Source organism: Diceros bicornis, chromosome X (assembly GCF_020826845.1).
Source record: "Diceros bicornis minor isolate mBicDic1 chromosome X, mDicBic1.mat.cur, whole genome shotgun sequence".
In the NCBI taxonomy this organism is placed as follows: Eukaryota; Metazoa; Chordata; class Mammalia; order Perissodactyla; family Rhinocerotidae; genus Diceros; species Diceros bicornis.
In genome coordinates, this window is record NC_080781.1 from 42,397,313 (window position 1) to 42,412,155 (window position 14,843).

The 14,843-nt window shown below is 50.5% G+C and overlaps 1 protein-coding gene and 1 pseudogene across 1 annotated transcript; one reads left to right on the top strand and one right to left on the bottom strand.

Moving 5' to 3' along the window:
- Positions 1-1,093: 1,093 nt before the first annotated feature.
- On the bottom strand, positions 1,094-11,054 carry SYP (synaptophysin). The gene is made up of 7 exons (XM_058535857.1): positions 10,986-11,054; positions 9,746-9,811; positions 8,484-8,608; positions 5,494-5,689; positions 4,623-4,814; positions 3,034-3,364; positions 1,094-1,212 (listed from the first exon to the last, which is right to left on the bottom strand). Exons 1-6 carry the CDS (start codon positions 11,019-11,021, stop codon positions 3,038-3,040), a joined length of 942 nt encoding a protein of 313 aa, XP_058391840.1. The 5' UTR covers positions 11,022-11,054; the 3' UTR covers positions 1,094-1,212; positions 3,034-3,037.
- On the top strand, positions 11,027-12,257 carry LOC131400266 (small ribosomal subunit protein eS26-like; annotated as a pseudogene).
- The last annotated feature ends 2,586 nt before the right edge of the window (positions 12,258-14,843 follow it).

A 14,843-nucleotide genomic window follows, 5' to 3' on the forward strand; every position in this document is an offset into this window, starting at 1 on the left:
TCTCAGCTCTTCCCAGGCCACCTCAGTTCCCAGACTTGGCCAGAGATACTCCCCCCCAACTCCTAACAAAACCCATCCCGCAGCCAAGCCTCCTCCCACCACACTGCCAAACCCGCCTACTCTCAAACATATTTTCTTCACTGCCCCATTGGGCGGGGTGGGGGGCTGCCCCTTCAGAAACCACCATGCAGGCCCGACTAAGCTCCGCCTCGTCTAGAAGCCTGACCACGACCTTGGTCAAGCTTGGCCCATTCCTGAATCCCACTTCTTCCCTTGCGCAGTATCTGTCGCTTTAGAATCGGTCTCAGTCTCTCGAATGTTCCAAGCCACATCCCCATCCGGAGACTCTAGACCCAATCCAAGACCCAGCCATTCTAGAGCCTCACCCTCTGCCTGGTTCAAGCCCCACCCCCTTCTACAGCCACGCCCTCTGCGTTCTTCCAATCCCTGTCCCCAGGCCCCCAAGTCACACCCCTTTCATGAACCTTCTCCTACTCCAAGCCCTGCCCACTCTGGGGCCGAAGCGCCGCCTCACTCAAAGCTCCGCCCCTTTCTAGAATCACCCCCTCAGCCTCCTTCCCAGCCCAATCTGGAATGCTCTAGGGCACCTCTTTCCTTTAGACTCCAGATCCAGTATGTGTGGAACCCAACCTCCCTGCTTAGTAGTCCCCTCCACTCCAGAGCTCCTTTCTAAGACCACCTTGGGTTCCAAGTCCTCCCAGTCTCTGCCATTCTCCTCTCCCCTCCCAGGGTTGAATTTCTCTTAATGGCCCCTGTTCAGGCATTGGTGGAGGAATAAAGGCCAGAGTTGGGAGGAGGGGAAGGAGAGAAGGGAGAGAGTCCGAAGTCATGCCCACCCTCCCCACACAACCGAGGTCTGTCTCCTCCCTGTTTCCCTTTCAGAGTCCCCCAACCTCAGGGCACAGGGCCAGGGAAGAGAGAAGGGCCAAGGGAGGCAGGGACAGGGGCAGGGGTAAGCGAGGGGCCCACTCAAGATCGGGCCCCTAATGCAAGAGGGGAGTGGAGTGGGGGCAGGGCTTAGACAGATAAATAGATATTTATATATTATATATATATATATATATAAACAGCAAAGACAGTTAAGAGTCTCCTGACGTGAGGGACGGAGACCTGGGGTGTAGGGGTGCGAAGGGGGGCAGGCCTTCTCCTGAGCTCTTGCCCACCCATGGGGTCCTCCCGGGCTGCACTGACCTGTGGAGAGAAAAGACACAGAAAGGAGAGGGGGTCCAGACACAGGTGGTGCCCTTAGGGAGTGGCATCGAGGCTGGGCTGCTCTGCCTCCACCCTGGCTTTACCCTCTGCCTGCCATGCCTTTTCTTCCTTCTTCCCTCACTCAGTCCTGGAGTCAGCTTCATCCCAGCTGCACCTACTGGGAAGATATACCTTGCTCCCACTAGGTTAGGTACCAAAGAAATTATGGTTCCCCCTCCCTCAACGCAAAAAAGTCTGTTAACAGGTACTATTCTAGTCACTGGTGATAAAGTATACTGAGCAAAACAAAGATCTTTATCTTTGTTGAGCTTACATTGTGGCAGGGAGACAGACTTCAAACAATGACTGTGATGTATAACTGAATTATCTAGTATGACATAAGATGATAATAAGTGAAATGGAAAAACAAAAAGTAGACCAGGGTGAGGGGATTAGGAGTGCCAGTAGGGGAAGGATGGTTACTGTAGTAAGTAGGGTAGTCAGAGAAGCCCTCGTTGAAGAAGTAACATTGGAATAAAGACTTAAGGAGCTGAGGGAATGAGCCATAATTACAGACTGTGATAAAGAAAAGCACAGGATACCATGAGAGAGATAAGAAAGGGGACGGATAAGGAGCTGGCCAGGTAAGGTTATCTGTGTGTGTGGGTGTGAAACTCCAGGGGAAAAGCAATCACCAGGGCCCTGAAGTTGGACTGTGCCTGGCACATCGAAGTGGCCAGTGTGCCTGGAGCAGAGTGGGGAGGGAGTGGTAGGAGGTGAGAGGTCAGAAAAGTGAGGGATGGGGCTAGATTGCGTAGGGCCTTGTGGGCTATAAGGAAGGCTTGGCTTTTAATCTGAGTGAGATGGGAGCCCCGGCAGAGCTCTGAGCACAGGAGGTCCCTGGCCTAATTTAGGATTTAACAAGATCTCTCCCAATGCTGTGAGTAGAACAGAAAGAGAATGGGGGTGAAAACCTGTGAAGATGTCCAGGGGAGATGACTGTGAGAAGTGGGAAGTTACGGATATATTTTGAAGGAAGAGCCAACAGGATTTTTGATTAATTAGATGTAGGATGCCTAACAAACTCCTCCCTGCCAAGCGCCAGAAGCTACTTCCACCACGTGTTGCCACCTCCTTGCCTTTCCCCTCTCACGCTATACCCCTGCCTCTTCTCCCCATCTTCCCTCCTCATATGTGAGGGAAATGTCAATTCTCCTTTCAGGCCCAGCTAGAAGGCCGGCCAGTCTTTCCAATGCCCCCGCCCCGCCCCTTTTCTCTCTTTGAAATTCCACACTACCTCTCTTACCTCAAGGGTTGGGGAGAGGTATCGGATCTATCACGTCCTCTCGGATTGGTGAGCTTGTCTGACCTTCAAGATCCAAGCCCGATTACCCTCACCATCTATTGGCCTTATCATAACCTATTGGCTTATCAATCACTTCTAAGACCCACCTCCTCTTCCCTCCGTGGCTCCTGCGCTCAGCTGATTCTCCACTAGGCAAGCCCCCATGCTATTCCCTCCTTTCATTGGTTGCTCTGCCCACTTCTCTCTCCCCTCCCTTCCCTCCGAGCAGCACTTCTACCTCTCTCCGATTGGCTCTTCATTCTGCCCATCTTCAAGCACCACTCTCCTGCTCTCCACTCATTGGCTAGTTTTACATTCTGAGCATGTAGCTCCACCTCTCTATTGGCTCCTTCAAACTCCCACCCTTACTTGGCCGGCAAACTCCCTACCATTTACTTCTGACTCTTATTGGTTCACTGACCCGCCCGTCTCCTTTCCTGTACCCTCCTTGGCCGCACCGCCCGCCCGTCACTCACCAGACTACATCTGATTGGAGAAGGAGGTGGGCGCACCCTGAGGGCCGTAGCCTTGCTGCCCATAGTCGCCCTGAGGCCCGTAGCCGCCGCCACTGCCGCCGGAGGGCTGTCCGTAGTCAGGCTGGTAGCCGCCCTGGGGCCCGTAGGAGTCCTGGGGTCCGTACCCGCCGGGGCCCTGCCCGTAGCCCGCCTCGCCATAGGCGTCCCCGGGCGCCGGTTGCTTCTCGGGGGCGCCGGGAGGCGCGCGCAGGAATGGGGCGGCCCAGCCTGTCTCCTTGAACACGAACCACAGGTTGCCGACCCAGAGTACCAGGTTCAGGAAACCGAACACCTGCGGGGAGAAAAAGCCCGGCTGCCGTCCTGCGCCCATTGTCTTGGCGGTCCCAGGGAACATCGAGGCCACGCGCGTTGGGCATGGACCCGCGGGCTCCCGAAGGGTGGTGGTTTCTGAAACCCAGACCCTTCGAGTCCCAGTGGGTGAACTTCAATGTGCAGAAAAATCACCTTGGGGGGGGGCGGGGTTGTGCAGGGCGTGTTAGAATCAAAATTCCCGGGGATGTTGAGATCTATTGGTATTACATATATAAGTATTTATATATTTGCACATATACATATTACATATACACATATATATGTATATCTAAATTTGTAATATATGTATAGTAAAATGTTAAGCATAAATATTAAATATGTAGATATACAACTAATAGATGCATATATACACATATGTATATACAAATATACATATGTGTATATGTGTAAATACGTAATATATATTATGTATGTGTCAATATAAAGTATATAAATGTATACTTTTATATGAAAACAAATATATGGAATTTATATAAATATATACAATATAATTCAATTTTGGGACAAGAAGTAATATCTCCACTTTACAGTTGAGGGAAACCGAGGCCCAGAGAGGCTAAGTTGTCCAAGGTCTCACAACCAGCAAGTGACAGAAAAAAAAGAATTGGAATCTTAGCATCTGTAACACTTGTATACAACTTACCATGTGCCAGGCCCTTTTCTAAGCACTCTGTATGTTATTAGTTCGCATTAGTTCATATTAGTTCAATACCCGACTTTGGAGCATGACCTATTATTAGTTTTCAGTTTACAAGCTCAAACTGAGGCCTGGGTGGCTGAGTAACTAGTTTCAGGTCACAGAGCATGCAAGTGGCAGAGCTGGGATTTGAGCTCAGACATTCTGACTCCGGCCAGTAGGGGGCGCCCAGGTGGGAAACATTTCAAGTTATTCTTGTATTTTGCATATAAGGAAATTGAGGTCCCCAGAGGGTTCTGAGTTGCCAGAGATTCTACATGACTAGGCTGGGCCTGGGATCCAGGTCTCTTAAACCTAACTGAACAGAAAGTCTCATGTTCCCCTCGTGGGGACAGTCTGTGGTGTCACAATGGTTTTGATTGCTATCTCATCCTTCAAAGCTCTGTTGTTGGCATGCTTCCTCCAGGGAGCCCTCTTGGATTTCCTCTGAATTCTCTCTCTCTTTCCACTACTCCTCATGCCAGACTGTAAGTTTCCTAACTCCCTCCCCAGCTGGCCCAGCCAGCTTCTCAGGGCTTACCACCGAGGTGTTGAGGCCAGAGGTCACAGGGTCCCTCAGCTCCTTGCATGTATTCCCTGCCTGGTGGCAGACAGACATCTCCTTGATAATGTTCTCTGGGTCTGTGGCCATCTTCACGTCCGATAGCCCCTTGGCCCATGCCGACGAGCTAACAAGCCACATGAAGGCAAACACTGCCGTGGCCAGAAAGTCCTAGGACAGGCAGGGAGACAGAACTGTGAATGGGCTGCTTCAAGCCGGGCTGTGGGGCCTCCTCAAATCACAGGCTTTCCTGGGAGGGAGGAGTGTCCCAGAAGACACCTGTCTCTCCCGTCTTTTCAGCTCTGAAACCCCCAACTCTCCCTTGAAGGTGGCGCTCCTAGCTTGGCCTTGTGTGTGTGTATGTGACACAGAGGACGTGGGAGTGTGATTGTGGTTTGTGGGTGAGTGTGTGGGGGATTCTGTGGGATGGTTTCCGAATCTGTGGAAAGTAGTGTGTTTTTCCACTTTCGTCTGAATGTGGGAATTTGTGTCATTTTGTGGCTGGGATGAGGGTGTGTGAGTACGGCTGTGTAGGACTCTGTCTCTGTGTGGCATGATGACAAGCATGACTGTCCCAGTGAACCTCTGTGTGCTCCTTTCTTTGATCTCGACTGTGTGGTTGTGTGAGAGGTGGCAGGTTTCCAGGTGTAGGCCTGTCTGGGATTCTGTGTGGGCTGCGAGTGCTCAGAGCAGCAGCAGCAGCAGCAGCAGCAGCAGTAACACGTGCAGCTGTTATGGTGGCTGCTTGCATGTGGGCCTGTCTGGGATTTGGTGTGGCCTGTGGACATGGCTGTGTCCCTGAGGCCCCATGTACCCCAGCCCCTGTGTGCGAGTGGCTGTGGGGGCTCACCAGCATGGGCCCTTTGTTGTTCTCCCGGTACTTGTTCTGCAGGAAGATGTAGGTGGCCAGAGCTCCCATGGAGTAGAGGAAAGCAAACACAGCCACGGTGACAAAGAATTCGGCCGATGAGGAGTAGTCTCCCACCAGGAAGACTTTGGTAGTGCCCCCTCCGCAGGTGGGTGCATCAAAGTACACTTGGTGCAGCCTGCGGAGAGAGGTGGACAGGTGTGGCCCAGACCCTAAGAACCCCCTCCCCTGACCCCTCTTCCCAGTCATGGGTCCCCCAGATTCTGACAAGGTCCCAGGAAGGGGAGGAAACACCCATTCACAGAGCACCTACTGTGTACCAGTCACATTTCATTGATTGCCCCCAGCATCCCGCTGAAATAGGTCTTATTCATCCCTCACTCTAACCCAGGCACTTTGGCCTCTTGGTCATTCGTAGAACATACCAGGCACCCTCCCACCCCAGGACCTTTGCACTGGAATGCTCTTCTCCTAGATATCTTCATGTCTTACTCCCTTCATCTCCTTCAAGTTTTTCTCAACTGTCCTCTTCTCAGGGAGGCCTTTCCTGAGCTCACTATTTAAAATTGAGATCGAACCATTCCCTCCCAGCACTCCTTAGACCCCTTCCTTGCTCCATTTTTCTCTGTAGCAGTGATACCCCATGTGACATACCATGTCTTTTACTTTTTTTTTTTCTTAATTTTTGCTCTAACTACAAGCGGGCAGGGCTTTTTCCTTTGTTTGGTTCATTGCTGTATCCCTAGGGCCTGAAATAGTGTTGCCACATAGTAGGCGCTCAATAAATGTTTATTAAATGAAATGTACAGTAGTGGAAAGGGGCTCAGAGAAGTGCATTAACTTGCCTGAAGTCACACAGCTGGCGAGGGAATGGCAGAGTTGGGATCTGAACCCTGTGTTTTCTCCCTACATCATGTTGACTTTTCTCTCCACCCCACTTCAGGTCCCGGAGAGAAAGAAATGTATGCATAGCAGAGGAGAGGCCAGAGACTACAAAATAGGAGGAGACAGACAGACAGACAGGAGGGTAGAAGGGATCCTGGAATAGGATGTGTGTATGTAGGGGAGGAGGGGCAGATTCATTCAGAAGGTATCCTGGAACTAAGGTTTTTCCTGTGGTGTGATGGAGGAGGGGTCATAGGGAGAAAATGTGTGTGGGGAGAAGGACTGGGGTGGAGTCCCAGAGCTCTGACCTCAGATTAGGGGGCAGGATCCTGAGACGGAGCAAATGGTGTCAGTGCCCTTGTGTAGCAAAGGTCCTCAGGGAAGAGGTTTATACTTATTGATCACCTACAAAGCACTTTACATAATTGCCTCATTTAATGACCCTCCCCGCTCAATTCTCTAATGCAGGCATTATTATACCCATTTTACAGATGAACAAACAGAGGCTCAGCAAGGTTAAGTTACTTATCCAAGGTTGTACAGCTGCTAAATGATGAGCTAGGAGTTGAATCTGGGTTTGAATTTCTGGGTTTCTAGTGGGCTGGGTTGGGAGAGAGAGTATCCAGGGGGAATGAGTAGTCCTTGGCGGGGGAGTGGGTATTGGGGCTGTGGGGGGTTGGTCAGAGAGACTCAGGGCAAAGACTTATTTCCTGGGAGACTTGTGGGTAAAGGGCAGATCCTCAGGACCCGAAGCCCTAGGCATGTGAGGTGAGGGGGTGTTCACAGGAGATTTTTGTGGTCTTCGGATTCCCAAAGGGCCTGCTCTCAGCAGTATCCCACACTGCCAGCTCCTGCTCCTTCCCCAAACTCTCTTTCCTGGCTTCTGTGAGCGGTGGTGGTCCTGGTTGCCCCACTATCTCTCAGGCCACACCTCCCTGGCGCTTCCTGTTCTTTTGGTTATTGCTCAGGGCCTGTGCTGAGCTGTCTTCTCTTGTCACTCTTCCCTCTCCCCCTGGATCTCCTCAGCCTACATTTACTCTTAGCGCTCAAAAATCCCCAATTTCCAACTCAATCCCTGACCTTTTTTCCTGAGTCCGTTAAACGTATTTATTTTACTTATTATGACAAGCACTTACAGAGCATTTATTGTGTGCCCAGCACTGTGCTAAGCACTTTACAATATTAATTCATTTAATATTCATCCTAATCCTGGAAGGTGGGTGTTATTGTCCCCTTTTACAGATGAGGACGTCGAGACCCGCAGCAGTTATGTGATTTGTCCAAGTAGCGGAGGAGCCTCAGGAGCCTCCATTGAAACGGTGAGTGTGGGTCTGTGTCTCCCCACTCCTCAGGAGGCGAGCATCTCCGTAAGTGCAGCAGCCTTGCCTGCTCGTGCTCACTCTCGTGTGCCCAGCACCTGGCACACAGGAGGAGCTCAATAAATAGCAGCATTGTTTCATTGGGTTTCATCGTCCCCTCTAGCTCAGCAGCACCCCCTCATTATTCTCTATCATAAAACCCTGCATGAGGATCCCCTCCTTGGATTTCTCCCAGTCTGCAATTATCCTCTTTATTCATTTGTTTATCTGTTATGTTGGCTCCATGAGGGTAGGGAGCTTGGTCTGTTTTGTTCACTGTTATGAGCAGTACCTGGCATACAATAGGTTCTCAAAAAATGTGTATGGAATGAATGAATGGGAATTAAATAATAATATTGGCTAACATTAATTGAGCACCTACTGCATTAAGGATATATATACACACACACATATATATATATATACACTTTTCCTTTGAATCTTGTTTATTGCCAGTCTCCTCCCTCCCCTTCACTAGAACATAGCCAGAGGTCAACAGCCTATGCCTGTTTTGTTCACCACATGTCCTAGATGTCCAGAGCTGTGCCAGGCACAAGGTAGGTGCTCAGTGCATGTGCTGAGCGCATGGATGACCTGAGCGGGTGTGGTTTCCTGAGGCAGGGGCTGGGCAGGAGCCACTGGGGAGGAGATGTTGTCCGGTCCCGCCCCCGTCCCTGCCCTCTCCCAGATCTGTTGGGATCCCAAGGGTGGCCTAGGGTGGGGGCACACCTGAAGGGGTACTCGAATTCCACCTCGATGTTGAGGTCACTCTTGCTCTTGTTGGCACAGTCCACGCTCAGCCGGAGCTCCCCACTGTAACTGCCGCACGTGGCAAAGGCGAAGATGGCAAATACCTTGGGTAGCAGGGATGGGGATGGCCACGGTGAGCCTGTGGGCATGTGGGATGGGGGTGCCCTCCTCTGGACAGATTGGGCCCAACACAGGCAGCACCAGATGGACCAGTCCCCACCCCCACCCCCTAATCAGGGCTCATCAGGTCCCAGGACAAGCTGATTATGGAGGTGTGGCTGTCTCTTCTTGTCTTTCTCCTAGTATCTCTCTTGGTCTCTACCTCTCAATGCTCTGGCCACTCCTGCTCCTTCTCTCTCTCTTCTGTCTCAGTTCTCTATTTCTTTGTCTTTCTCTGTATTTCTGCCTGTTTCTGTTGTTCTCTGTCTCTATTTCTCTCCGTATCTGTTTCTCTCTATATATGTCTTTGTATTTCTCAGATGTCTCTTTGTCTCTCTGTGTCTCTGTTTCTTTCTCTGCCTCTGACTGTCTAGTATCTGTGTGTCTCTTTCTGTCTCTTTTTTCTCTGTGTGAATGTATGTCTCTGTGTGTCTTTCTGTTTCTCAGTCTGTCTCTCTCTATCTCCCTGCTCTGTCTCTCACTCCGTCTCTCTATGGTGCTCTCTCTGTCTCCCATGTGCCTCTCTGTCTCTGTGGATCATTTTCTCTTTTCTCTGAGTGTCTCTTTTTCTCTCTCTGTCTCTTTCTCTCCCTCACCCCATTTTTCTGTCCCTCTTCCTGTGTCTATTTCTCTGTGCATCTCTTTCTCTGTCTCCCTTTTCTTTGTCTCCTTCAGTTTGTCTCTCTCTGTCTCATCTCTATATCTCTTTTTTCTCAGTATTTCCATCTCTGTCTCCATCATTCCCTGTCTTTCATGATCTCTTTCTCCTTTACTGTCTCTGGGTTTCTCTGGCTTTGGGTCTCTTCCATAGCAACCAGCTTCAGGCTCCACCTCCCCTGCCCCTCTCTCAGTTCAGGAGAGGAGGTAGGACGTCATAGTCTTCCAGTTCACAATGGGGGTACCCTTGGCCTTATGTAACGTCACGTCACAGCCTATCCATTTTCTGGCCCCAACCTGCGGGACTTCACCATGGAGCCCAATTCCCCCATCCACCCATCCATTATTTGCTCCCCATCCCTACTCCACCCCTGCTCTTCCAGACCCCACTCCCTCCCTCTCTCCATGGCCCAGACCACACTCACCCATTGCAGCACCTTCAGGAAGCCGAGGGGCTCCTTGACCACACGGAACTGACCCCCAGCCACCAGCTGAGGAGAGAAACCATGGGGAGGGGGTGTAGTTGTTGGGGATGGAGAAGGAGGTGAGGGCCAAGGCCATCAGGCAATGACCCCTGGGGATAGGGCATGTGATCTCAGGGAGAGAGTGATGTTTGGAGAGGGAGTGAGAAGGAGAAAGTGACACTTCAGGGAAGGTGTGAGCACAGAGTCTTTGAGAGAAGACCCCCAGGGTTCAGGACTGGTGGGGAGGTCTGGGGAGATGGTGAGATAGATGGCAGAGGGAGTCAGGGGTGAAGAAGATGGGAATGGAGTCAGGACTAGTTAGGGAAGGGGAGAAGGTCTGAAATGGTGAAGGTGAGTCAGATGGCGAAGGGGATCAGGTGGAGAGAGTGAGGAAGTAGTCGGGGTTCATTAGGGTGGGGGAGGGGGTCTTGGGTGGTGAAGGTGAGTCGTAACAGGGAGGGAGTCAGGTTGGTTAGGGTGGGGGAGGGGTCTGCAATGGTAAAGGTGAGTCAGATGGTGGTGGTGTGGGGTCTGAGACAATGAGGATGTGGAGCGGTTGGTACTGGTTAGAGAGAGGGTGAGCTTCTGAGGTGGCAAAGAAGAGTGAGATGGCAGAGAGGGTCTGGGCTGATTAAGGTGGGGGAGGGCTAGGACGTGGCTTCACTGGATATGTGCTGGGGGAGGGGAGACTAGGGGTTTTGGAGAGGCAAAACGGGATCGTCCCCCTAGGTGGCTCTGGGGGAATGAGTGGTTGTCTACTGGGGTACTGTCTTTGTTTGGGAGGGGCAGGTGTCAGCCCTCCCCCCTCCCCCTGCCCCCACGCCTTCTGTCGCTTTATTTCCTAGCTCATCCGCAGCACCCCCCATCTTCCTTCCACCTTCCTCTCCACTCCCCCCTTGCCCGCACCCCAGCCCTAAGACCCCTCTTCCTCCCTTCGCGGTCCCCTGTAAGGAACCGGGCTTCTGGTAGCCCCCGCTGCGGCAGTGAGGACGGCCCTCGCTGCGGCAAAGGATGCGCTCCTTCTTTTCTCCATCTCCCCCTTCCTCCCCTCGCCTGCCGCAGACCCCAGCCCCAGCGCCGGGGACCAGGTGTCGGCTGCCAGGACCCTGGCCGCCACCGCTTAGAAGTCGGCGGATCTGCTGCGACCTGGGCGGGGAGGCCGGGCAGCGGAGGGCTCTGTCCGCGGTGCTGGAATGCGTACCTGATTCACCACGTCCATGTCTGCCAGCAGCAGCATCAGCAATGCGGGGGGCGGGAGGCGTCTGCTAGCAAGGGCGGGCGCGGGGCGCGGCGGGGGCGGCGCGCAGTCGTCGGAACAGCCCAGGCAGCCACAGCTCCACCCCTTGCGCCTCCCGCCTCGCTCGCCGCTAGCGCCTGCGCACAGCGGGCCGTGCCTAAATTTCACCGGCCGCCATTCCAGCGCAGAGGTTGGAGCCGTGAGAACGCTGTAGGAGGATTGTTGTTTCTGAAAACACAGCTAGATGTGTGGGGAGAGGTGGACCGTTCGGTCCCACAGTATGACATTTTTCCAGGCTCTTTAGTGAGTTCGTTGAATGTGTTTACTCATTTAATCCGTACAACAGCCCTATGTAGTAGGGACTATCAGCTCCATTTTTACAGATGAGGAAAATGAACCCCCAGAGAGGTTAAGCGACTTGCACAAGGTCGCCCAGCTAGTAATTGGCAGCGCCCAAGGTCCCTGCAATTCAAGGGTCTTGAGGGTTTCGTCTCATTTGCATTTTAAGCACATCTTAAAAACCCCTTCCTTTCCTCTCTGACCATCTCCCCTATTTCTCTCTTCCTCTTAGCCAAATTCTTGCCTTCCTCAACTCTACACTTTACACCCTGTTTATTTCTCAGCCCTCTCTTAATTGGACTACCCTCCTTCATGTTACTAAAACTAGGCCCACCAAGGTCAATGGCAATTGCCATGTTGCAAAAATCCAATGGATAAATACAGCTGGAACTTAAGATGCTCTACCTCTCTCATTTTAATGAAATGCCTATAAAAACTAAGATACTGCTTTTCCGGGTCGGCGTCTCAAGGTGACCAAGAAAAGAAGGAACAAAGGTCTTGCCAAAAAGGGCTGCAGCCACGTACAGCCTGTTTGCTGCACCAGCTGTGCCTGATGTGTACTCAAGGACAAGGCCATTAAGAAATTTGTCATTCGAAACATAGTGGAGGCGGCAGCCGTCAGGGACACTTCCGAAGCGAGTGTCTTCCACTCCTATGTGCTTCCTAAGCTGTATGTGAGACTACATTACTGTGTGAGGTGTGCCATTCACAGCAAGGCAGTCAGGAATCATTCTCATGAAGCCCAGAAGGACCAAACACCCCCACCCAGATTCAGACCTGCAAGTGCTGCCCCACGACCTCTGCCAAAGCCCATGTAATGAGCTAAGTCCTTAAGGACTGAAGAAAAATTGTCCTCTGGAAAAAACAAAATGGAAATTATACTTTAAAGAAAAACAAAAAACAACTAAGGGGCTGGCCCGGTGGAGTAGGGGTTAAGTTTGAGAGTTCCACTTAAGCGGCCCGGGGTTCACAGGTTCGGGTCCTGGTCACGGACATACTCATTAAGCCATGCTGAGGTGGCGTCCCATATAAAGTAGAGCAAGATGGGCATGGATGTTAGCCCAGGGCCAATCTTCCTGAGCAAAAAAGAGGAGGATTGGCAACAGATGTTAGCTCAGGGCTAATCTTTCTCACACACACACACAAAAGAATAAAAATTAAAAAAAAAAAAAAACTAAGATGCTGTTTTTCATCTTCAAGGATGGTGTATATAAAAAAGCTTGCTAATGCTCAATATTGGCAGATTGGCAGGAAACAGGCATTCTCATAAATTGCCAGTGGAACTTAAGTTAGTATAACCTCTGTAGAGGGTAATTTGGCAAAATCTAGAAAACTAACAAATTCATATACTGTTTGGCTCAGCATTTACACTTCTAGGAATTTATCTTACAGATAGATTCATACATGTGCTAAAAGATGTATGTATAAGACCATACACTGCACAACTGTTTATAATAAGAAAGGTGGGACACTCCCTAAATGCTCATTACTGGTGGCCTGTTTAAATCAACTCTGGTACAGCCACAAAATGGAGTACTATGCAGCTGTCATTAATAATAACATGGAGCTATGGAATGATCGCCAAGATATTTAGTTAAGTAAGAAATGCAAGATGCCAAACCATGTGGGAATTGTGTACAAAGAGAAGGGAAGGATTATATCATAATTATAGAGAGAATAGCTAACATTTTAAATTGTGGCTGTTCTGTGTCAAGCACTATTCTGAAAGCTTCACATATATCACTCGTTTAAATCCTCACAGCAGCCCTGTGAGGCAGGTACTACTATTATTGTTTTACAGCTGAATAAACTAAGGTGCAGAGAGGTGAAGGAATTTTCTATTTTGCTGAGGAGGATTAGCCCTGAGCTAACATCTGCTGCCAATCTTCCTCTTTTTGTATGTGAGCCGCTGCCACAGCGTGGCCACTGACAGACGTGTGGTATAGGTCCACGCCTGGGACCTGAACCTGGGCCGCCAAAGTGGAGCGTGCCGAACCTAACCAATAGGCCACCAGGGCTGGACCTGAAGGAATTTTCTTAAGGTCACACAGCTGGTAAGTGGTGGAACCAGGATTTGAACCCAGGAAGTCTGGCCCAGCACCTGTTACTCTTAGCTACTGTGTTAACTTATCAGTACAGCATCCTATAAATGTATAAAAGATATTTGATGACACTGGTTGCCTTCAGAGGGAAGGGAAACTTCACTTTATACTCCTTTGTGCCTTTTGAATTTTGAACCATCTGAATGTATATCCATTTTTTAAAAACACACGCACACATACACACACTCAAATTCACACATATGTGTAATGGATACTTCCCAGTTATTGCCTTATTGGAGTAAGAGCATGGATTTTGGCATTCAATTGTTTGAATTTGAATTCCACCTTTAATATTTATTCCTGTATGGCTTTGGACATGTAAGATAATTTAAAATGGTACCTATAGGGTTGTTGCACTGATTAAACAAGATAATCACTGTAATGCACTTAGCACGGGGCCAAATAAATGGTTCGTTTTACCTCCTACACATCTCTGGAATCCACTCACTTCTCACCATGTCCTCTGCCACCTCCCCTGGCTAAGGCGACCATCGTTCCTGCCAATTTTAGCATCTCCAGTTTCTTCCCCCTCCCTTCTGTTTTCAGCACAGCTGTCAGAGCATCTATTTAAAATGCAGAGTTAACTATGTCACTACCCTGCTCAAATCCCTCCCATGGCTCACCACTGCTTTTGGGAAAAAATCCCAGGGTTTGGGGCCTGACATTCAAGGGTGTGCCTCATCTGGCTTCAGGTGGCCTCTCCCACCTCATCCATCAGCTGTCTCCCTTCACTCTCTATGTGCTGCCCATGACTTGCTTTTCCCATAATATACTAGCCCAACCACTTCAAGCTTTTCTTTCAAGGCCTACTGCAACTCCATATTCTGAGTCCTAGTCTCCAATTCTGGCTTCTCTCAGATTTCAGTCCTTGCTCAATTGACACAAATTATATGAGAAACCCCTGCTCTGAGAGGTGGGAGGAGACCCTAAGTCAGACTCTCCCCAGTGGTGGCCCCATCCCACACCACTGCCATCACTGCCTCCAATTCCTTTGTAGTGGGGCCGACTACCACTTTGGACAAGTCCTGTCGCATGTCTAAGCCAGATCAGTTTGCTCTGAGAGAAACCCAGAACAGAACCTGGCATGAAGTAAATGCCTGATAAACCTTCACTGAATGAATGAGACCCCAAGGGTAGGGCACGAAGCAGAAAGAGGAGCCCTGGATCTGTGTGCAAGGGGGGTGAGGTACTCTTAAGTGGTCTCAGGAGAGCCAGGTGGGCCCTGAGTGGGTTCCCCCAGGCTAGAAGCCTCACTGTTTGCTGTCACTCATGTCTTCTACCAGTGGATTTAGATTTTCTTTTTCTCAGGCAGAAGGTGGGAGACAGGGTGATCCCAATTTAGCCTCCCTGAAATTCTTGATGCTATCAGAGGACCCCTCTG